Here is a 24773-nt window from a genome sequence, read left to right on the forward strand (position 1 = left end):
AGGCAGGGATGGGCAAAATCGGTGAAGAGGATTAAGAAGTACAATCTTACAGTTGTAAGATGAATAATTCATGGGGATTAAAAAGCACAGCATAGGGGATCCCTGGGTGGCTCAGCAGTTTGGCGCCTGCCTTTGGCCCGGGGCGTGGTTCTGGAGTCCCGGGATCGAGTCCCGCATCCTCCCGGCATAGAGCCTGCTTCTCCCTCTGCCTGTGTCTCTGCCTCTCTCTCTCTCTGTCTATCATGAATAAATAAATAAAATCTTAAAAAAAAAAAAAGCACAGCATAGGGAGTATAGTCAATAATGTAATAACTGGTGGCAGTTGGCAGCTAGGCTTGTGGTGAGCGTTGTGTATCGTATGGAATTATGGAATCACTATGTCACCTGAGGCTTCTGTAACATTATATGTCAACTAGACTTCAATTTTAAAAAATTGAGAGAAGATAATTGCATTCCCAAAGGGGGTAAAAGTCATATGGGTCTGCATTTAAGTGCAAATAGGTTTATAAGATGAAAACCACAGCGGAGCGATAAAGGAAGATACACTAATGAATAGTAATAGCCTCTTTCTGGTTGGAAAGACTAAAGAGAGAGATGACACGGCCCAGCAGGAGCAGAGCGGCCTGTGGGGGCAGGTGGGCGACTGCGGGGAGGCTCCCGGCGGCAGGTGCCCGCCTCGCGAGCCAGCAGGTGCAGCGGCCTGGAGCCCCGGGCGCCCCACCCCCGCGAGCCCGCCCCGCAGGACATCCGGCCCGCCTGGCCCGGGGCGGGGCCTCCGGAGCGCGGGGCCTGGGGAGCTGGCTGCAGGTGTACCCAAATCCTGGAATCCGGAGGCCGAGGAGACAGTGAGTGCCCCCGCCTCCCTGCCGGGCCTCCCCGTGCAGCTCCTCAAGGCAGGTCCTGCAGTCACCGGCCCCCACCAAGAACCACCTCCGGGGCTCCCAGCCCGCCCCCTAACCCTCCCTTCCCCCCCCCCCCCCCCCCGCCCCGCCTTGTCTTAGCGCAAGCCCTTTCCCCTTGCAGGTGCTCAGCACCTTCGCCTTTCAGTTTCCTTTTCTCCTCTTGGCAGTGGCCGCCTCCCGCGACGCTGAGATCTGGAAGGACGTGCAGGTGCGGCAGGAGAGCCGTGAATGGCCAAGGAGGAGCCTCGGCTGAGTGGGAGCACTAGGCCTTTGGGAGCCCAGGCGGCCTGTGCCCTTCCCCTCAGCATCAGGGAGGGGACAGGATGGGGTGCAGGGCAGAGTTTGGGCTTAGAGCTTTTGCGGGGGGGGGGTGGGGGGGTGGGAAGCCTCACCAGGCCTGCATGGGTGGGGATGGGGGTGGTGGTGGGCATGGAAGCCTTCACCCTTCACCCTGTGGAGACCATCTCCAGCTCTTCTCTCTCCCCACCTCCACCCTGCCCATGGCCTCTGGTCAGACCTACTACGGGCAGGTGCTGAAGAAATCAGGGGACCTCCAGACCAGTGCCTGTGTCACTACAGCCAGGCTGGTCCCCAGGCACATCCAGGAAGCCTTGAGGAATGTACATGAAGAAGTAACCTTGAGGTAGAGTGCCCTGTGCCAGCCCCGCCCCCCCCCCCCCCAATCACGAAGACTCTAGAGAGCAACTTTTTTTTTTTATTAATATATTTATTTATTTATTCATGAGAGATGCACAGAGAGAGGCAGAGACATAGGCAGAGGAAGAAGCAGGCTCCACCCAGGGAGCCGAATGTAGGACTCCATACCCAGACTGGGATGACGCCCTGAGCCAAAGACAGAGCCACCCAGGCATCCCAGACAGCAGCTTTTTCAAAAGATAGTAATGTGGTCACTAGGGAATTAATTAATTAATCCATTTCCTCCAATCCATCTGGTTTGCCTTGTCTATTGTAAAACTAGTAAAGCACAGCTCTGATCATCTTACAGCTCTGTTTAAAACCCCCAACCCCATCCCCCTTTACTCAGGATACGTTTATACACCTTGGATTGTCGAGGCTGTGCAGTTTGGTCCCCTCTTCCTAGCCAACCCCAGTTCCTTCTGATGCACTAACTGTTCCAGCCAGCTCTTTCCCTTCCTCCTGCCTCACATGCAATTATTGATCTGGAACACCTTCCCTCTCCTTTCTGCCTTCGACACTTCACTGATCACCTACCTGGTTTGTGAGGCCATTTCTATCCTTGAGCACCCTCTTCCCTAAACCACTATAGCATTTACTGCCAATGCAGTAAATCATGGGAAGTGTTTTCTGTGCTCATGGGTTGCCTCCCCAGGTAAATACCCCCAGGGGACAGAAGTTCTGGACCTGTAGTAGATGTTCAGCTAATGCCTAACTAAATATATTTATTCAACAAATATTGTAAATGGCTTATTTGTCTTAGTACCTGGTACAATGCCCAACCTTGGTAACAATGGTAAACAAAGCAGAGTCCCAGTTTTCATGGAGCTTCCAGTTTAGTGAGGGAAACTGAACACCTAAATGGAAATCCAGTAAATGATGGAAGCAAGGAGGGACAGACAGGAAGGAGGGAGGTGGGAAGGAAGGATTTGTAAGATGTAGGGATTCCACATATTCTAGTCTCTAGGGGAAAAAATATGTATATATGTATGTGTTTTCTATTTCCCAGGTATTACGGCTGTGGTCTGGTCATCCCTGAGTGTCTGGAGAACTGCTGGATTTTGGACCTGGGCAGTGGAAGTGGCAGAGATTGCTATGCACTTAGTCAGCTGGTTGGTGAGACAGGACATGTCACTGGGATAGACATGACAGAAAGTCAGGTGAGGCAGTGATTTGGAGGACAATAAGGAAGAAATTCTCAAAGGCATTCTTTTAGAGATGAAGTTGTTTCCTTTGTGAGTCTTTGAGGATAATCTAAGAGGGCTACTCAATACAAAACTCATTTGTGCCACTAGGGTTTCCTGTCCCCGAAGCCTGAGAACTTTGACAACTAGGAGCCCTTCTGGGAGAACAGAGTCAGAGGTTTGACCTGACATAGGAATATCATAATCACCCATTGGAATCTGATTTTTCCCTTCCTCTGCCACCTATCTTGATGGATTTTGTTACTGAGTGAAGAGTTTATTCAAGCAAAATCCATACATCAAGGGACACTTGGTTGACGCAGGCAGGAGAGCATGCAATGCTTGCTGTCAGGGTCATGAGTTCAAGCCCCTCGCTGGGTGTGGAGCCTACTTAATTAACAACAACAACAACAAAAATCCATGTATCAAGTGGGAGTTTATCCCTCATTGAGTTTTCCCAGACATTACATTTCCCATGTAATGTCCTACATGCCCAGAGGAACCTTGTACACTTATCCAAAAATATATTACTAATATTCCATTAGTAATAGGAAATTTTTAGTAAAAAAGTAGCATATATTTTTTAAAGATTTTATTTATTTATTAAGGAGAGGCAGGCTCTCTGCAGGAGCCCCATGTGGGACTCGATCTTGGATCCTCGGATCACGCCCTGAGTCAAAGGCAGACGCTCAACTACTGAGCCACCCAGGTGTCCCCAGAAGTACCATATTTTTAAAAAATGATTATCAAATTTATATATAAGTATAAATATTTTTTGTTTTTGTGTTTTTAGGTAGAAGTGGCTAAGAAGTATATTGAATATCACATGGAAAAATATGGCTTCCAGACCCCCAATGTGACTTTTCTACATGGCTACATAGAGAAATTGGAGGAGATTGGAATCAAGGATGAGAGTTATGATATAGTTATGTAGGTCTACACCCTCATTTTTGTGAATATAGCCCATTTCCTGTTGAACACAAATGTCACCACTCTTCGCTGTACTGACTCTCATTTGGGGTGTTACTCTTGACTTGATAAAGGGAGGGAGTTGCTCTCGGGCGCTTGTAGCCCAAGGGCCTCAGAACACACTAGCCCAGGAGAGAACCAATTGTAAACTTAACCATAAACGGATGAGCCCAGAAGAAGAGCAGGACCACTGAGTCTGCTCATAGAACACACACCGATGTGTTATCTTTAGTATTATTGTCACAGCAAAGTATAGGAGTCTGTGTTTCTTCTTTTTCTTGGAGTTGTTGTCAAATCATGCCCAGGTGACAGCCTTAATAAAGCTTCCTTGGAGGAATTTCGCCAATTTACCTGTGACATAAACAGTGCGTGGTGCAATAGGCATCTTGCTGCAGGTTTTGTGCTGTTGCATGGTGACTCTCAGGGCAGAAACAAATAAGCGTGCCTGATTTTTTTTTCCTGCACGCTCAATATGGCTAACAATATATTGGGTTTTTATTTTATTTTTTTAAAGATTTATTTATTTATTCATGAGAGACACAGAAGAGAGAGAGTCAGAGACACAGGCAGAGGGAGAAGCAGGTTCCTCACAGGGAGCCCGATGCAGCACTCGATCCTGGATCCCGGGATTACGACCTGAGCCGAAGGCAGGCGTCCAACCACTGAGCCACCCAAGCATCCCTATTTTATTATTTTTTTTAAAGATTTTATTTATTCATGAGAGACACAGAGGGGAGGCAGAGACGTAGGCAGAGGCTCCTTGCAGGGAGCCTGATGTGGAACTTGATCCTGAGCCGAGGGCAGACGCTCAACCCCTGAGCCACCCCAGCGTCCCAATTTATTGCAATTTTAAACACTTTGTCCATCTCCCTTTTTGGGGGAAAAGTTGAGTGTGGGGAAGAGAGGAGGGAGGCAGGAAGAATGATATAGCTTTGGGAAATGATGGAAGAGATCTTTAGGGACTAAAGGATTTGAGGAGCTCTGAGTAGTGTGCAAATTTGTCTGACATTCCATCAGTTCTTTTTTAGATCAAATTGTGTCATTAACCTTGTACCAGATAAGCAAGCAGTGCTGCAGGAGGTGTACCGAGTGCTAAAGGTGAGGGAAGAGGGAGACAAATGGTCTTTAAATGTCAGTAAGAAAATTAAAAAAAAAAAATCAGTAAGAGCAGATGGAATCTGTTCTGTTCTTTCCCCCTTGAGCTGAGAACTCAAACTCTGGTAACTTATTCCCTACATTAAAAAAAGGATGACAAAAAGGGGCATGGCAAGAATGCCCCAGACATGGAGTCTTTCTCCTCTCCTGTCATAAAAGGTAGTAAATCTGAGAGTCATGATTGTCATTGAACATGTAAAGTATTTGCCTTATTGCTGTCTCTCCTCCTGTCCCCTGCTGCACATGGTCAGAAATAGCATCTGTGGAACTGCAGGGACTTTTGGACTGACTATAAAGATTCCTATGGATATACTCTTCTAGCTTGTATATAGTGTTTCTCAGAGCTGCTTATTTCATCTCTATCAGGATTTCAGATCTTTGGGAAGTTAAAGATGATACAACTATTACATTAACTGCTTTCTAAAAGGAAGACGTGCAGGAGCTCCATACCCTCTACATATATCATGAGATGTGCATCTTTGTGACAGAAGATAGGAGATTCTGAGATTTTGGGTTTACAGAGCTGTCATAGAGATCAAAAGACAATATATAGAAAAGATTTAATAATGTCTTATTTAATATGTCATGGACCAGCTTGCTATCTTCATTAAGATGTAACTTCTAAAAGGTAGAGACATTATTGTACAATCTAGACTCTGAGCCCTTGAAACTAGCTATATACTGTCTTTTTAAATTTTTATTTATTTATTTATTTGACTGAGAGAGCAAGAGAGCGGGCACAAGTAGGTGGAGAGGTAGGCAGAGGGAGAGGGAGAAGCAGACTCCCTGCTGAGAGCAGAGTCTGATGTGAGGCTCCATCCCAGGACCCTGAAATCATGACCTGAATGAAGGTAGATGCTTAATTGACTGAGCCACCTGAGTGCCCCCACCCCTTTTTTGCTAAATACAATCTTAAAATTCCTAATCACTCATATGTCTGAGATCCTAAGGACATTTAAAAAATATTATTATAAAAATAAATAACATTATAAAAGTTATATAATTTTTAAAGGAGAAGAATTTAGGAATGCTTTTTATTTCTGTTAGTTATACAACTGCCTGGGATTGCATTTGGTTCAGAATGGCTAAAATTTTAAGCACCCCAGCATCTTTATTTAGGAGAGAAACACTCTTGGAAAGCCATTTTATTGTGTGTTGGGTAGAGCGCTGAAAGAAAATCTTGACACGCAGCTATTGCTTGTAAATAGGGAAGCAGCTATGATTTGTTCACAAGGGATCACCTCAGTACTTCTGTTGGTTTTTAAAATTGATTTTATCTCCTCATTCCTTTCTTTGCTATCTGGACTAATGTCATCTTTAACCTTGTTTGGACTAATACTGCTGTTTCAGCATGGAGGGGAGCTGTATTTCAGTGACGTCTATGCTAGCCTTGAATTGCCAGAAGAAATCAGGACACACAAAATTTTATGGGGTAGGTGTGCTTTGTTTTGTTTTAAGGCAGATACTTGTTCACATACAGAGCTCTGGGGTCTGCTGATATCCTTCGTGATAGAGGAACACATGGGACTAAGTGGGAGAGGCTTCTATCTCCTTGCTCCTCAGCCACTCAAGAGTGGTATGACCTTGGACAATTTAGTCTCTTTTAAGTCATTGTTTTCCAAATTATTATATTATTATAATATCCAAATGTAGATATTAATATCTACATTTTACTGGGCTATTATGAAGATTAAATGAGATAGTGGATATGAAAAATACTTTGAAACCCATAGTATGGCAACTGTTCTCAGACTGAAGCCCCTTCGTCCCCTTCTGTCCTCAGTGTTATTGTGTTGTTTTTTCCGTTATTGTCATTTTAACGGAGTCTCTGGAAGTTGAGATGAATGCATGCGTGTAGTCAGTCTGACTATGAAATCCAAAGTTCTTACTTTTAGGGGCACCTTGTTAGCTCGGTGGGGGGAGCATGTAACTCTTGAACTTTTGATCTCAGGGTTGTGAGTTCAAGCACAGGTTAGGTATAGAGATTATTAAAAAAAAAAAAAAAAGGAAAGAAAAGAAAAGAAGAATCCCATTTTTTAAAAAAAACAGTTCTTACTTTAAAAATAAGTGATGTTAACTTTTTCTTATCATACAATAATAAGTGAATATTGCTAAAATGTTGGAAAATACAAAAAGAAAAAAAATTACTGCTTATCGTGTAACCTAGCAATAACCTCTAACATTTTAGTATATATCCTTTTAGGGTGTCTATGTGTGTATGTGTGTGTATGTATGTATAATATAATTAGGAGCATGCTACATATAGAATTTAGTATTCTAACTGTATTTGGGATATTTCCTAAGCCTAAAACGTTTAAAAATATGTTTTAAATGTATGTATCCTACAACTGTATTGTACAGTTGTGTACTTTGACAATTTCTCTATGGGTAATCATTTGGGTTGTTTCTAATGTGTTGATGTAATAAGTTAAAAAAACTATAAAATGCCTTATGAATATTAGTAGTAATCATTCTAGTAGCAGATCATTTATGATAATCTGGAGCTAATAGACAACTGTGTAAATTATCCTTTATATTTTTTTACTCACATAGCATAGTGCTTTTCAGAATGTGACTTAATCCATCCAGAATATGATCACAGGTTGGTGGAACCAGTACATTAGTGACTGTCTTGAAGAATGGTTTCCAGGGGGCCATTAGCTAGCATGTTGCATTTTAACTGTGACTTTCTAGATATTGGGGGCACTCAGGTCCTTTTTCTATTTTTAGGGTTTATGTTTTAACTAATACCATATCCTTTTTTTAAGTTTGCTTATTTAAATAATCTCTATACCCAACATGGGACTCAAACTCATAACTTTGAGGTCAAGAGCCTCATGCTTTTTTGACAGCTAGGTGCCCCAACTAATAATACCGTTCCTAATCAATTTTATAGAAGAGTAATTTCTTTAAAAAAAAAAGAGTAATTTCTTGAAAGCCTAGTTGATTAGCCTGTGATTTTTCTTTTTTTTAGGTGAGTGTCTCGGTGGTGCTTTGTACTGGAAGGACCTTGCCGTCCTTGCCCAAAAAATTGGTTTCTGCCCTCCACGTTTAGTCACTGCCAATCTCATTACAGTTCAAAACAAGGAATTGGAAAGAGTGATTGGTAAGAAATAGCAGTGGGGATTGTTAAAATTGCTCCCTGAATGGTTCACATGTGGTGATTAACAAGTGTGTACTGAGTGAGTCTCATTTGAAGGAGACTTTGGGTCATCTGGGTCATCACCCATCTTGTCTTCTGCTTAATAGCAACCTCCCAAAGTTTGGTATTTAATAAAGCACTTCAAAGTTATTCAGTAAATAAAGTGAACTGCCCAGAAAGATAACTGATGGCTGCAAAGAAGAAAATCACCTTTATGATACATATGCTCTTCATCTGCTAAGCAAACCAATAGCCATTTGGGTGCTGGAGCTGATCCATGGGTAAATTCTGTTTTAGGTGACTGTCGCTTTGTTTCTGCAACATTTCGCCTCTTCAAACTCCCTAAGACAGGGCCAGCCGAGAGATGCCAAGTGATTTACAATGGAGGAATCACAGGACATGAGAAAGAACTAATATTTGATGCAAATTTCACATTTAAGGTAAATAAACATTTCCATGACTTCGGACATTCTAGAACTCTTACCCTTGCTCCAATTACCTTTTCTTAACCTTTCATTGCTTCTCAGTTTTCTTCTTTTGGGATGCGCATGGGTGTGTATGTATACTTTCACGGAACCATTAAAAGTAAGTTGCAGGCGTCATGACATTTTACCCTTAATATTTCAGGATGCATTTCCTAAGAATAAAATATTCTCCTACATAATCACAATATCACTATCACACCTAAGAAAGTTTTTTTTTTTTTTTAAGATTTTCATTTATTTATTTGACAGAGTGGGAGAGAGAGAGCAGAAGCAGGGGGAGCGGTAGAGGAGAAGCCGGCTCCCTGCTGAGCAAGGCACCTGATGTGAGGCTCGATCCCAGAACCCTGGGATCATGACCTGAGCCGAAGGCAGATGCTTAACCAACTCAGCCACCCAAGCATCCCCTTAAGAAAAATTTTTACAGGAAGCATCCTTCGGACATCAGATTAGTGGAATTACAGAAAAGCAGGATGGAAAAGAAAAGAAGTATTGTGCAACAGTATTTCAGTGGTTCACTTGTATCATAGAATTAAGGAACTGTTAGTGTTTAATGACAACACAGTGCTATTTCTACTACTCTTTGCAGAGCAGGCTTTATTTTCTCAAAATGGAAAAGTACAGGCTTTGGAATCAGATACCTGGGTTCAAATTCTGGCTCTATTATTTATTACTCGGGTAAACTTGAATAAGTCCTTCTTTGAGATATAGTTTGCTCTACTGCAAGAGTAGGGGTGATAACACCTACTGTGTAGAATTTCTATAAGATTAGCAATAACACAGGGGTACTTGGCTTGCTCAGTCAGTAGAGCATGTGACTCTACATCTCAGGGTTGTAAGTTTGAGCCCCACATTGGGTGTAGATATTACTTAAAAAATAAAATCTTAATAAAGATTAGCAATAATATAGCAGAACATTGGTACATACTGGGAACTCAGTAAATAGAAGATGCAGTCATGATTTGTTCCAAAGTTAGAAGGATTTACTGTTTTCCACCCCTGATTTTTTGGGTTCAAATAGCATCTTCAAGTTTCTTAACTACCCCTTGGTGCAGTGGAGTTGTTAATGCTTTTTCACTGATGCACTGCCCCTTGGTGTCCTGCCTGCTTCTGTAGAGTCACAGAATCAAAGTGGGAAGGGCCTTTGAACTCATTGCTCTAATACAGTGGCTCTCAAAAAAAAAAAAAAAAAAAAAAAAACAACAAAAAAAATTTTTAATAGATTCTTTTTTATAGCAAAATTTTATTTAAGAAACCAATACTTACCCTGTGTCGGGCAGCCCTGGTGGCTCAGCGGTTTAGCGCCTGCCTTCAGCCCAGGGTGTGATCCTGGAGACCCCAGATAAAGTCCCACATCAGGCTCCCTGCATGGAGCCTGCTTCTCCCTCTGCCTGTGTCTCTGCCTCTCTCTCTCTCTCTCTCTCTCTGTCTCTCATGAATAAATAAATAAGATCTTAAAAAAAAAATACTTACCGTGTGTCATACATTGCTTTACATAACTCCAGTATATATATGAAGGGATGAAAGCAGAGCTTATCTGAAGGGAACAGGGATTAGATAGCCCAGAATCTCCTGTGCTCACTCCTGGTTCCCAAGGCATGGGCCCTTTATAACCCCCCAGGCACCCTGAGACTCACCAGAATACACATTAGAAATGATTACTTTATTTATTTATTTATTTATTTATTTATTTATTTATTTATTTAGAAATGATGACTTTAATTTAAAACCTCATTTTAATGCGAATAAAGTGAAACCCAGATAACAATGGTTTTCTACATCTGTCTCTGAGGAGTAATGGAATACAGGAGCAATGAGTATCCCCCCCCCTTTTTTTTTCTTTTTTCTTTGCTACCAAAGAAAAACTGATTATGACACTGGTCAATTCCATTTTGTAATAAGCATGAAATAGCAGCAAGATCTGAATATAAGAAAATATTGTGTCAGAAGGTATAGTCTTTTTTTAAAAAAAGATTTTATTTATTTATTCATGAGAGACACAGAGAGAGAGAGAGAGAGGGAGAGAGAGAGAGGAGGTAGAGACACAGGGAGAGGGAGAAGCAGGCTCCATACAGGGAGCCCGATGGGACTTGATCCTGGGACTCCAGGACCACTCCCTGGGCCGAAGGCAGGTGCTAAACTGCCGAGCCACCCAGGGATCCTCAGGTATAGTCTTTTATCCTGAAATATCACTCCTTAGTAAAATCTTTGCATGTTTTTCTTTTATTGAGATTCAAGTGGCATTTCTTTCTTTTTTTAAAGATTTTATTTATTTATTTGAGAGAGAGACAGAGACAGTATACAAGCCAGGCAGGAAAGAGGCAGAGGAAGGGGGAGAAGCAGGCTCCCCACTGATTAGGGAGCCCTCAGGTGGGTGCTCCATCCCAAGACCCTGAGATCATGACCTGAGCCAAAGGCAAAGAGGCTTAAGTGATTGATTCACCCAGGTGTCCCTAAAGTGGCATTTCTTAATATGTGTTTTTTTCCTACTACCCTTCAGGAAGGTGAAATCATTGAAGTGGATAAAGAAACAGCAGCTATCTTGAAAAATTCACGATTTGCCAAAGATTTTCTGATCAGACCAATTGGAGAGACGCTGCCAACATGTAGTGGCTGTTCTGCTTTAGAATCAAAGGTTTGTTTGGCTTTCAACCCATACCTTGCCACAGACTGCTAAAGCAAGAAACAAATCATTTTTCCTTTAGTTGGCCACTATTGATAATTTCTAGCATATTTATGTCTACAAAATAACTTGAATTAATTTCATAACTTTATTTTTCCAATCTGGACAGTAAGCCAGAGACTCTTAACTTGGTGCACCTATGAATGGACTTCAGGGCATCCATGAACCCCTTAAAATTATATGTGTGTGTATGTATTTTCTCAAGAGAGTGTCTATTACTTTCATCAGATTTTTTTTTCTGTTAAGATTTCATTTATTTATTCATGAGAGACACAGAGAAAGGCAGAGACACAGGCAGAGGGAGAAGCAAGCTTCCTGCGGGGAGCCTGATGCAGGACTTGATCCCAGGTTCCCCGGATCATAACCTGAGCTGAAGACTGATGCTCAACCACTGAGCCACCCAGGTGCCCACTTTCATTAGATTCTTAAAGGAGTCCAGATACAAAAAAAGATTAAGAGCTACCTTGGAAAAATTTATTCAAATATTTGTAAGTTTTTTAAAAAATAATTTTTAAAAAGATTTTATTTATTTATTTGAGAGAGAGAAGGAGAGAGAGCACAAGCAGGAGGAGGGGCAGAGGGAGAGGGAGAAGCAGAGTCCCTGCTGAGCAGGGAGCCTGACACGGAGACTCAGTCCTAGGACCCCAAGGACCATGATCTGAGCTGAAGGCAGATGCTTAACTGACTGAGCCACTCAGGTGCCCCTCAAATAATTGTAAGTCTAAATTAAGATAATTGAATTGCGCTACAGAAAGACTGTACCAGTCTACATGCCTACTTGCAATATATGATAATACCTTTTCCCTGCTCTCTTACTAATATTGGTTATTATTTTTAAAAAACTTTTCTTGGGACGCCTGGGTGACTCAGTGGTTGAGCATCTACCTTTGGCTCAGGGCTTGATCTCTGGGTTCTGGGTTCAAGTTCCACACTGGGCTCCTCTTGGGGAGTCTGCTTCTCCCTCTGCCTGTGTCTCTCCCTCTGTTTCTGTGTCTCCCGTGAATAAATACATAAATAATAAAATCTTTAAAAAAATAAAACCTTTTTTTGTCTAATGGGCAGAAACTAATGTGTTGTTTTATTTTGCATATATTGATTGAATCTTTTGGTATATTTGTTGGCCAGTTATGTTTTCATCCATTTTGAACTTCCTATATAATTCCTTTAACCATCTGCTCTTAGAGTGGTATTTGCCTTTTTAAATTATTCTATAAAAAATTGTCTATTATATATTGTGAATATTTTTTCTTAGCATGTCATCTTTTTATTTGCTTATTTTTCCTGAATACACATTTTCAATTTTTATGTAGTCATTTCCTTCATGGTTTCTGCCTCTTATGTTATGATTAGAAAGACTTGCTCTGTGTGAACATTATGAATTTACCTATATTTTCTTTTAATTCTTTTTATTTTATTTTATTTATTTATTCAAGAGAGACACAGAGAGAGTGAGAGGTAGAGACACAGGCAGAGGGAGAAGCAGGCTCCATGCAGGAAGCCTGATGCAGGACTCAATCCCAGGACTCCAGAATCATGCCCTGGGCCAAAGGCAGGCCCTAAACCACTGAGCCACCCAGAGATTCCCTTCTTTTAATTTTTTTAATAGGTTTTATTTTTAGGTAATCTGTACACACAACCTGGGGCTTGAACTCACAACCTCAAGATCAAGAGTTACATGCTCCACTGACTGAGCCAGCCAGGTGCCCCACCTATATTTTCTTTTAGTACTTTAGACATTTTGAGATAAAATTCATATAACATAAAATTCACATTTTTTTATTTTTATTTTTTTTAAATTCACATTTTTAATCACATGTACAATTTAGTAACTTTTAGTACATTTACAAAGTTGTACTATCTAGTTCCAGAAAACTTTTGTTGCCCCAAATAGAAATCCCATATCCATTAAGCAGTCTTTCTGCTATCTCTTCTCCCCCTGGGAGAAGCTGGCAATAATCAGCTTTCTGTCTCTGGATTATAATATCCACTATTGTGGATATTTTATATAAGTGGAATCATACACTATATGGCCTTTTGTGTCTGGATCTTTTTACCTAACATAACGTTTTCAAGGTTTATCCATGTATCAGTACTTCATTCATTTTCATGTCTGAATAATATTCCATTGCATGGATATACCACATTTGTTTATTCATTCATCAGTTGATAGATAATTAGATTCTTTCTACTCTTTTTTTTTTTTAAAAGATTTTATTTATTTATTCATGAGAGGCAGAGACGCAGGCAGAGGGAGAAGAAGGCTCCATGCAGGTAGCCCTATGTAGGACTCAATTCCGGGACTCCAGGATCACACTGTGGGCTAAAGGCAGTGCTAAACCGTTGAGCCACCCAGGCTGCTCGGTTCTTTCTACTCTTGGCTCTTGCGAGTAGTATTACTGTGAACATACCTGTACATGTAAATCATGTACTTGTTTGAGTACTTGTTTTCAATTCTTTGGGGTCTATATCTAGTAGTGGATTGTTGGGTCATATGGTAATTCTACATCTAACTTTTTGAAGACTAACCAAACTGTTTTCCATAGTGGCTGCACCATTTTAAGTTCCTACCAGCAGTGTATAGGTTTCCAGTTTCTCTACATCTTTGCCAACACTTTATTTTCTTTTTAGTTTTGATTGCAGCCATCCTAGTCAGTGCGAAGTAGTGCCTTCATTGTAGTTTGGATTTGCATTTCCCCAGTGACTAGTGATGTTAACCATCTTCTCACATGTTTGTTGACCATCTGTATATTTTCTTTGGGGAAATGTCTATTCAAATTCTTTACCCTTTTTTTTTTTTTTTTTTTTTTAGATAGAGGGAGAGGGAGGGAGGAGGAGCAGAGAGAGAGGGAAACAGAGAGAACCTTAAGGAAGCTCCATGCCCAGCACAGAGCCTGACACAGAACTCGATCTTACAACCTTGAGATCATGACCGGGGCCAAAATCAAGAGTTGGACACACTTAATCGACTGAGCCACCCAGACTCCTTTGCCCATGTTTTAATTGGGTTGTCTTTTTATTGTTGAGCTGTGAGAGTTCTTTATATATTCTGGATACTAGACTCTTATGAGATATATGACTGCCAAAACTTTCTCACATTCTGTGTGTTGTCTTTTCTTTTTTAAAAATTATTTTTATTTTTTAAAGATTTTATTTATTTATTCATGAGAGTTACAGAGAGAGAGGCAGAGACATAGGCAGAGGGAGAAGCAGGCTCCCTCTGGGGAGCCTGACGTGGGACTCGATCCCAGGACTCTGGGATCATGACCTGAGCCAAAGGCAAAGAGACACTCAACCACTGAGCCACCCAGGTGCCCTGTGTGTTGTCTTTTCACTCTCTGGGAAGTGTCCTTTGATGCACAAAAGTTTTTAATTTTGGTGAAGTTGCATTTTTCTTTTTTGGTTGCTTGTGCTTTTGGATGTTATAGCTAAGAATCCATTGCTTAATCCAAGGTCATGCAGATTCTTCTAGCACTTTCAAGGCTTTGCTTTTCACATTAAAATTTTTTAACCATCTGGAATTTATTTTAGCATAAATGTTGAGGTACAGTGTGACTATTTCTCCAAATATTAACTAGTTCAAATTTTCCTCTTCATTTATTAAATCAATTCTCCTCTATTTTGAAAAGCTGATTTTTATCATATCTTAATTTCTTGAATGTATATCTGAGCCAGGATACCCCTATATTCAAAAATGATCATTTTCTAAAATATTTTGGTTTCATTTTTGAAATTATTCTAGTATCTGAAATATTGGTATAGTATTTTTTAAAGCATTTTATTGCGATTTATCTCATGTCATCTCCACAACTACCCTATGAAGAAGGCAGATAGGTAATTATACTAGACAGTAGTATCTTTCTTTGCCTTTCTCTCTTATATATTTAATCATTTCACTGTATTCATGCTATCACAATTGTTTCATTGATCCATTCGTTAATTTATAATATTGTATTTAGAAGAGGCTTAGTGATGGGTTTCAAGTTTCTTTTGGCTGACAACTCACAGCATTCACCAAAGTCATACCAATACTGTGTCTCAAGGCACTGAATTTTGGAAGCCCCAGAAAAGAAGACACTGATGCTGCCACGGCAGGATAGTGGCAGAGCATGGGGTTTAAGTACACAGGCCTTGCAATCAGATAGACTAGGTTTAGATCTTGGCTCTATCAGGCATGTGTGATCTTGGGTACCTTACCTAACCTCCCTGCACCCTCTGTCTCCCCATGTGTAACAGGAAGGTGATAATCACTTTTTCCCTCAGGTTGTGAGGATCAGTGGAAATGATGTATGCCTGATGTTAGCCTGATGCCTGGCACATAATGCAAACTCAAGAAATAGAAGTAGTTACAGTTGTGGATTTGTACTAAGATTCTTGGTCACTTGGAACTGTGTTCTAGGATTTATCATTCTCCCACACACCCTTTCTCCTGGGCTCAGAGATTCTCTAATCTTTTGCCATGAATTTTTGCTTTCTCTTGCTTGGGTTTTATAGTAACTTTGGATACATTGAGCATACATTGATACACAAGTAACTGTTATGCCTTTTTCTCCTCCATCTGTTACATTATAAGCAGTCTTTAAAGTTTATTTAGAGATCACTCTCCAAAACTGTAAATTTGTAGCTGGGAAAATTTAATTGAACGCAAGAGACAGGAATTCTGGAGCCAAAAACCTGAATGTATTCTTATTTGGCCACCATTACTAGCATGAATCAAGCCCAAGCTAAGTATAGAAGCCACCTCTAGAGCTGAAGAGTGATTGACAGGTTTTGCTTTATGAAATTCTTGAGCATTCTGTTTTGTTTCTTTTCTGTTTTTCCAAGAAGATGCCTTTTTGGAAAGTAGAGAAATTTGACTTTGGACTTTCAGTCTATTAAACCTTTCACAAATGTGTTATTGGTATTTTGAAACTCTGGGAAGTTCACTGATAACAAAACCTTGCTGGGGAGAATCAATGTGTATTTTGAAATGTTTTCACCATTCGAATTCTCCTGGAACCTAGTTTCCTGAATCCTCATTAGAAAAGCAGTCAGCAGATTACTGTTACAAGTAAAGGGAGTGTTTCCTCCAACCACAACACTTCCAGTGTACTCTGAAAAAGAAAAAAACAAAAACCATTAATCGGGCTGGCTTCTGCAAAGACCCCGTTCTTCCAGCCTGGCTTTCCTTGACCTCTCTCTTAGTGTGCACTGGGGGCACACAGGAGAACTCTTGACCTTAGATACCAATGGTAATGTGCCATGTACTTGAACTAGTTTATCCCAACTGTCTCCTCTCTCATCTGCCTTATTTCTTTCGGCCTGCTGATGTGCCAATGTCTTTAGATCAGTTCCAAGGTTTTGAAAAGGCAATCATTGACAGTGAAGGAAGATTTAAAGAATGAGACAGCTGCGTGTCCTAGAAATATAACCTTGTGTAGTTGGAGGAGGACATTCATATCTTTTTTATGGAAGACCTTTCCGATAAAGACCTAGAGCACAGTACAGGCAGGCAGCATGTGGGGGTTGCTGGCACTTGCGTCTTTCTGACAGCTGCAACCACAGAAGAATGCTGCTTACTGTGGTTTGACTCAGTGATGACTGCTTTCTAGAGCCCTTCTTTTCTTTCTTTTGTCCTCTTCCACCTGCCTTTTCTCCTCCTCTTCCCACTTCCCCTCCTCCTCCTCTTCTCCTCTTCTCCTCTTCCTCATCCTCTTCCTTCTTCTCTTTTAATCTTGACAAGGAAAGTGTATCTTGCTATTAAAGGAATTACATTAGGGGCACCTGGGTGGCTCAGTCAGGTGAGCATGGGGCTCTTTATCTCAGCTCAGGTCTTTATCTCAGGGTTGTGGGTTCAGGCTCCGTATTGGGCTCCACACTGGGCACGTAGCCAACAATAACAATAACAACAAAGGATTACATTAGTAAAACACTGCAGTACCAGGATTGTGGTACACACTGTCTTGCTGCAGTTCATAGTGGTGGTAATAACAAGGTGAGCAACACTAGGAATAATATAGAGGACCAGCCTTTACTGAATGGGTAAGATGTTCAGTCATTTTGTCCTCACAATAACCCTTTATCATCCTCATTTTACAGATGAAGAATCTAAGACTTAGAGAGATTAATGTACTAATCCAAGGTCACACAGCTAGAAAGCAGTGAATTTGAACCCATGTTGGATTTTAGAGCTGATAGTCTTACCTAGTATGCTGTCCTGCCTCTCTGTATCTAGACTTTTCACAGAATCACAGGATGTTGGTGCTGGAAAGTACAGTTTATCAAAGTATCTCACCTTTTATTCCCTTTAAGTCTTGGGATCTTTTAGAACTGAGAGTGTACATTAGAAAGAAATACTGATGTCACTATCTCCTGTTCATAGAGAGAACTTGGGATGGCAAGAAGAGCGGAAAATCATTTTCCTGGGTGAAAAGGAGGAGAGGCTAACTTTTCTGACCAGAAATTCCAATGTAGCGAGAAGAGGAAAGAATGAACAGGAGGGCATGGCAGCAGCAACAAGCATAGCTAGGCCTCTACCAGGCGTGGAGATCCCCTGCTGGATGCTAGCTTACCTGTTCTGGGAGCCCAGACCCAGGCAGGCGTCTTCATTCTAGAAAGGTGAAAACTGAGGGCCAGGGAGGTTCCTTCACCAAAGGGAGTGGTCCATAGACTGTCCTTTTTTTTTTTAAAGATTTTATTTATTTATTCATGAGAGACAGAGAGAGAGAAAGAGAGAGGCAGAGACACGGGCAGAGGGAGAAGCAGGCCCCATGCAGGGAGCCCGATGTGGGACTCGATCCGGGGTCTCCAGGATCAGGCCCTAGGCTGAAGGCGGCACCAAACTGCTGAGCCACCCAGGCTGCCCTAGACTGTCCTTTATGAATGTAGGGCCCATGCCTGTATTGTCCTACCTTCTATTTGCAGTGACCAACGATCAAGTGTAAGAGAGTACATTTATGTTTAATGAATTCATCATCATTATTTGAGGTGGCTTGTCCATGCTTTTGATTTGCTGCCTTTGTTTTGTGCCTGGTTGGTCTCTGGCCCCCTTGGTGTTGCCGTTGGAATATCTCATTTGGAGGTGAAAGGAGGAAAAATAAAGTCTGCCGTCTTGTCTTCTGAAAATTCCAGTCACTCTGCCCTGAGAGCTTGCTGGCCATTGTTGGCAATTTCAACATCTGAACATCAACAATTGCTAACGATGGCCCTGGTGTCTAGGACTTGCCTTCTTGTCTTGCATACATATTTCTGGAGATGAGAGTAAGGGAAGGAAAGATTTGGTATTTAGCATTCAACATTTTGGTATTCAATGCCAGAAGGGTAAAGAGCATGTACACATAGGACTCCCATAAAACAAAATGTAACCAAATAAACTTTCCCCTAGGGACCACCTTTAAGAAGCTTTAAATGAATTTTACCTTGAAAGTAGTAAAAACATGGGGGGGGGGGCAGGGACCTGGTGGCTCAGTGGTTGAGCATTTGCCTTTGGCTCCCACAGGGAGCCCACTTCTCCCTCTGCCTATGTCTCTGCTTCTCTCTTTGTGTCTCTCATGAATAAACAAAATCTTTTAAAAATGTAGTAAAAACTTAATTAGAAGTTTCAGGACGAGATAGCCACCTTGATAGCTGACTCCCAAAGATTCCATGGAATTATAACATTTTATCTACCTTCCAGGTAAGCCAACCTCAGTCAAACTGAACTATGAGTGTTGGGGTACATCAAAACACCTTTAATTTGTCCTTTCATTTTGGTTTCCTTTTTGACAGGGTATCATCACAGATCCATTCATGCTTGCAGGACAGTCTGACAGTATGAAGTCCAGATGTTCCCCTGATGTTGCTGGAGGCTGCTGTGGCATAACTTACAGCTGACTGGAAGAAAGGGGCAGGAGGCTAAGGACTTACATATGTCTTTTAAATCTACTCTCTCCCACAGCACAGACCATAATAAAGAATACATAGTGAAAAGTCACTATATTGTAGATCATTGATAAAAAAATAATTATTTTTAGAAGGTTTTAATTGAAGGTTCATAGCAAATGACCTAAAGGCTGGTTAAGTAGGTTTTTCTCTCTTTGCTAATTCAAAGTTCTGGTGCCACTTAGTGGTCAGCTGTGGAACTGGGAGGCCGTCTTCAGGCTTGGCCAAAGAGAATGACAGTTGGCAGAGGGTTTCAAGAAAAACATCTTCCTTTTGACCTGCATAGCACCTTTTGGACTTTCACCATGTTTGTTCATAAAACAAAGCTCCTACTGAAATTATGCTAATCATGCCCCCCCAAATTGCCAAATCATATTTGGTAGGAGTGCTATCAAGGTAACTGGTCTAAATCAAACACTTTTTTTTTTTTTTTTTTTTTTTGCAATTGAATGAAGAAAACAAGTGAATAATGAATCTCTTTGACCTCATTGGATCATAAAGAATGACAACATAGTGATTCTCTGTAGTAAATCCTAATCTGATCAGGAAAAGAGTGATTAATTTTTTTCTTTTTCTTTTTTTTTATAATACATTTATTTTTTATTGGTGTTCAATTTACCAACATACAGAACAACACCCAGTAGGAAAAGAGTGATTAATTTTTAAAGAGGGGTAGGAGAGGTAAACACGGTGGGTTTTCTTTTCCTTTATTTTATTTTTTTTTTAAGGATTTTATTTACTTATTCATGAGACACACACACACACACACACAGAGGCAGAGACACAGGCAGAGGGAGAAGCAGGCTCCATGCAGGGAGCCCGACATGGGACTTGATCCCAGGTCTCCAGGATGAGGCCCTGGGCTGAAGGTGGTGCGAAACCGCTGAACTACCGGGGTTGCCCCTTTTCTTTTCCTTTATAATGTGTCCTGCTTAAACTTTTAGGGAAGTATTAGATTTAGTTCTAGCTTCCATGGTTAAAGAATGAGATTGAGGAATGTTTCAGGATGATGTTATCATTTGAAATGAGAACATTATTTCATTGAAGTCCAATTACATTTGAAGGCTTTGTCAGGGGGACATAGAAAGGTGTAAGTTTATATAAGTCATGGTCCTTGTCATCAGGAGCTGATCAGTTCTTTAATAACAGCCTTCAAGTGATGAAGAGTTTTATTTTTTTTATCCCCCCCACCCCCCAATGAAGAGTTTTAATGAGAAAAATCCCAACCAATTGGTCTGACCTCAGTGCAAAAAAACAAGAGGGGGAGCTGACATGACCCAAGAGATATTTTATTAGGGGTATGAGAACATTTATAAAACATTGTAATGCCTCATAGAATGTTGGAATGGATTATATAGTCCAAAGTCCTCTTTTAATAAAGCTGTTAAAAATTGAGAAATTCTCAGATTTCTGACTGGGTTCATCCATAGGACCTGACTTACTACTACAGTCTAAGGAGAGGACTGAGTGATATCTTTTAAGTTCTATTCATCTCTGTGACCTTGATTCTAAACAGTGCTTTGGTGGTTCTAGAGTTCATTATCTACCCAGGGATAACCTATTTCAGTGACAGCATTAGTTAGAATGGTATAGGTAGGACAGGTGGGATTAAGCATATTTCACCATCCATAAGCAGAAGGTGGTCCTGCCAGAGGGGAAAGGATGGAAAGAAAGAGTTCTGGTTATTTGGTTTATTAGGCTTTTCTAAATTTAGAGGGAGGAGGTTTTAGGCAATCATTTGTCATTCTGAATTCTCAGTTCCCCCAAAAGATGTTGAGGGATGAGTTTAAACTGGAATGTAGATATTCATGTTGTGTTTTTCCAAAGGATAACATACTTTATATATTATTTTCCAACAAAAATATACATCAGGGATCCCTGAGTGGCGCAGCGGTTTGGCGCCTGCCTTTGGCCCAGGGCGCGATCCTGGAGACCCGGGATCGAATCCCACGTCGGGCTCCCGGTGCATGGAGCCTGCTTCTCCCTCGGCCTGTGTCTCTGCCTCTCTCTCTCTCTCTCTCTCTCTCTCTCTCTGACTATCCTAAATAAATAAAAATTGAAAAAAAATATATACATCATAAGAATTGTATTTGGTCTAGAATCTAGACAAAATATCTATTAATATAAAATGAAGTAGATGTGTTTTGTCCAGAAAAATGCCATACATGATTATTTAAATATTCAAAATAGGTGAGATAGACAACTAGGAATGTACGTCCCTTATCACAGAGGTTACCTTTCCTTTAAGCGAGAGAGGCTGTGTTGAATGATGAGCAGAAGGCTGATGCCAAACATTTTTTTTTTAAGATTTATTTATTTATTTATGACAGACATAGAGAGAGAGAGAGAGGCAGAGACACAGGAGGATGGAGAAGCAGGCTCCATGCTGGGAGCCTGACGCAGGACTCGATTCCGGGACTCCAGAATCGCGCCCTGGCAGGCGCTAAACCGCTGAGCCACCCAGGGATTCCCCGGCTAATGCCAAACTTGATAGTTCTTTTCCACTTGGCATTTTGGCCTTGAGAAAATTATTTAACATCTCTGTGCCTTAATTTACTCATTTGCATGGAGTTCTTTGAAAGGGCAGGTGACACATGGTTTAAATTGTTATTAGTTTAGATCTATATGGTTGCTACCAACATGTGACGTCAGGACAGCTGAAGACCAATGTTTCTTTTGCTGTCAGCATGGTTTGAAGCTGCCTGTAGCTCTTTGACATCAGGCAGCTTTCCCCCCAACATTGTATTACAACCAGTTTCTTTTTTTTTTTAAGATTTTTTTTTTTTTTTTTTTTTTTTTTAATTCATGGCAGACACACACACAGAGGGGGAGAGAGAGAGAGAGGCAGAGACACAGGCAGAGGGAGAAGCAGGCTCCATGCAGGGAACCCAACACGGTACTTGATCCCGGGACTCCAGGATCACACCCCGGGCCGAAGGCGGCGCTAAACCGCTGAGCCACCAGGGCTGCCCACAACCATTTTCAAATATGCAGAAAAGTTTAAAACATTGTAGGGACTGCCTATTTACCTACCACCTAGGTTACTTGTTAACCTTTGGCAATCATTTCCTACATTTTAACATTACACTTCATGACAGCAGAGCCACAGAAACAGGTGCTTAATTCTTCTGTAGCTACAAACACTTTTTAAAAGATAATGGTGGGGCGCCTGGCTGGCTCAGTCGGTTGGGTGGTTGGCTCTTGATTTTGACTCAGGTCATGATCTCAGGGTCCTGGGATGGAGCCCTGGGTCAGGCCCAATGCTCGCTCAGCCAAGGAGTCTACTTCTGGATTTTCTCTCTCCCTCTGCTCTGCCCCCTCTTATGCTCTTTTTCTATCTCTAAAATAAATAAGTAAATATTTATTTTTTAAAAAATCAGGTAAGCCTGCAGAGGCTTTTCAGCTTACCTACTGGAGGGAGCCCAGCGGCAGCTTAAGCAGGATCCCACCCCCAATCCAATCTCCAGCTACACAGGGCTGGAAAGGGTATGGCTCTGTGCCAAGACAGCAGCAGAGCCTGCTTCTCTTATTGATTCTTGGCCTTTCCTTGGATGGCTCCTAGGAAGCAGCAAAGGAGTGATTCATTCTGCCTTACTAAGTTGAGAGGCCTGCTACGTGAGCCTGGCAAGGAATGTGAAGCTATCCATCCAGTCTTTCATTTATTCACCAACTATTATTAAGTACCTACTGTGTGCCACCTGGCACTGTCCTAGGCCCAGATCACTAATGATCAAATATGCTGAACCCTGTGAACCAGCAGGACCCAAACAGCTAAGCCTATTTTCTAAACTTTGTTGGCACCTGTCCTAACTTCTGAGATTTGCCAAGTTTCTTCAACTGCACACACTGCACAATTGAGGTCTAAACAAGGGTCCTTTTGAAGACCCTGCTGGAAGAGTCAGTAGAGGGAGATCTCGCTAGATAATAAAAATGAACTCTTTTGCAAATATGGAGCTGGGATTGTACAATCCTAATAATAACCTATGACTTGAGCTTTACTGCCTCATTCCAGTCTCAATTCGACTGCTGACTCTGCAACTTCTGCAAGCACAGCTCCCACTGAGGCTAATGGGAGTGTTATGTGAATGTAAGTTTTGTGCTTAATCTTCTCCTGCTGAGTGAGCCTTGCTTGTCTTGGACTGATGACCGTACCAATCCCCTTCCCCAATGGGAACAGGCTAGCCCCTCCTTTCATGGAGCAGAGCCACGTAGCTGTGGTATTGCTCCAGGTGAGGGAAAAATCAATTTGGCACAAAAATGTTCTGCCCTAATGCTACTCCACTGCCTCATGATAGTACCCTGCCTCATGCACATGATCCAGAAGCCTGAGAGAGTAAAACACAATAGTAAATCGATACTGTTCTGGGTGCATCTTAAGCCAGACCTAAACAGACCTACAGCCTCTTCTTGTTTGTGGAATGAGAAGTGATGCAGGAGAGAGCAAGGAGTATTCTTTCTGGGTCTGGCTCTGCTGCCAAACTAGTTACATGGCCATAGGAAAATCATGTGTCCATTTTGTGGTTTACCTTCCCCATCTGTAACAAAGAAAGGTATTGAACTTGGTATAGTCTACTTTCCCTTCTGGGCTTAGAAAGAGATTTATGGACCTAGATGCTTTTAAAATTGTTCGAATTAGTTGCCCACATTTATAAATCAGAAGATTTTACATAGAATATAAATTTCTGACTTCTATTGGAAAAATAGAAATGTTGGCCACATGAGCCCTGCATTTCTGCATGGTTGCCAGGGCCAGAGTGAGTGATGGCTTCCCCTTCACACAGAGTGTGTCCCTTTAGTCTGTTTGCCACCCTCCCTATCTGGTCAAGTTTACTGACCCCTGGAGGCTTTTGAGGTTGTGGGCTGTTGGAGGACTAGAATTAGCACATTTTCAGCAAAGTTATAAGTGAGGGCTTTCCCCCCATGATCGTTCAAACAATGGCAGATCTCTGGCCTAATCTAGGAATCTGACTTATATATTTAATTCATTACAAGCAGAAGCCAAGGAGGGCACGTGGAGCCTGGCAGGGGCGCTCTCAGGAGGGAACCAGAGTGCTGGAGCTGCTTATGGTAATTTGACATATAACTGAGGGCCTAATTGTGTCAGGTGAGGTGGGCCGGACAGTTTATTCTCTGTTCCAGAGTTAACAAGCTTCCATCGTACAACTTTCTTTGTGAATATGAAATGAACATCCCCTGGAAAGCAAAGCCTCAAAATGTCAGGTTGCTAGGGAGGAAAGGTTTGCACAGCAAGTGCAGAAGGATTTGTGGGGCTTCTAGGCTTAGTAGTTAATATTTTATTAACTGTCCTTACTTTCTTTTTCTTATGAACCTTAGGATTTCTTTCACTTGGATCTAACAAGGGGAATGTTATGAGGGAGGTATTTTTATTTTTGCTTCTAAATAATGTAAAGGGATCCAATAAAGCTGATGCCATCCTTTAAAAACAGTGATTTCTTGAGATAATGAGGAAGGTTCATTAGTGATTTTTCTAATTTTATACAAGAGAAATCCAAAGCTGAGGATACTAAAATGACTTGCATGATGGAAGTAAGAGCCTGAAGAGTGTTGGAAGAAACCCTGGAACTCGGTTGAGTAAAATACTGTTGTATCCTAGGGCTTGTCCAAGCTCTCCTTTGGGAATTCCCAAATTAAAAATATATAGCA

At 41.4% G+C, this 24773-nt stretch overlaps 1 protein-coding gene across 3 annotated transcripts; it reads left to right on the forward strand.

The window, feature by feature from the left end:
• The first annotated feature begins 533 nt into the window (after positions 1-533).
• On the forward strand, positions 534-19161 carry AS3MT (arsenite methyltransferase). Of its 3 annotated transcripts, XM_038578662.1 has the most exons (11): positions 722-845; positions 1070-1110; positions 1418-1545; positions 2608-2758; positions 3576-3712; positions 4780-4849; positions 6257-6338; positions 7881-8012; positions 8346-8488; positions 11031-11165; positions 18957-19161. In XM_038578662.1, coding segments are annotated over exons 1-11 (1125 nt in total). In that variant the 5' UTR covers positions 722-844; the 3' UTR covers positions 19062-19161. The 3 variants fall into 3 exon arrangements, with proteins under 3 accessions (XP_038434588.1, XP_038434589.1, XP_038434590.1); XM_038578660.1 differs by lacking the exon at positions 1418-1545 and having other exon boundaries at positions 534-893; XM_038578661.1 differs by lacking the exon at positions 1418-1545 and having other exon boundaries at positions 534-845.
• The last annotated feature ends 5612 nt before the right edge of the window (positions 19162-24773 follow it).

Source organism: Canis lupus, chromosome 28 (genome assembly GCF_011100685.1).
Source record: "Canis lupus familiaris isolate Mischka breed German Shepherd chromosome 28, alternate assembly UU_Cfam_GSD_1.0, whole genome shotgun sequence".
In the NCBI taxonomy this organism is placed as follows: Eukaryota; Metazoa; Chordata; class Mammalia; order Carnivora; family Canidae; genus Canis; species Canis lupus.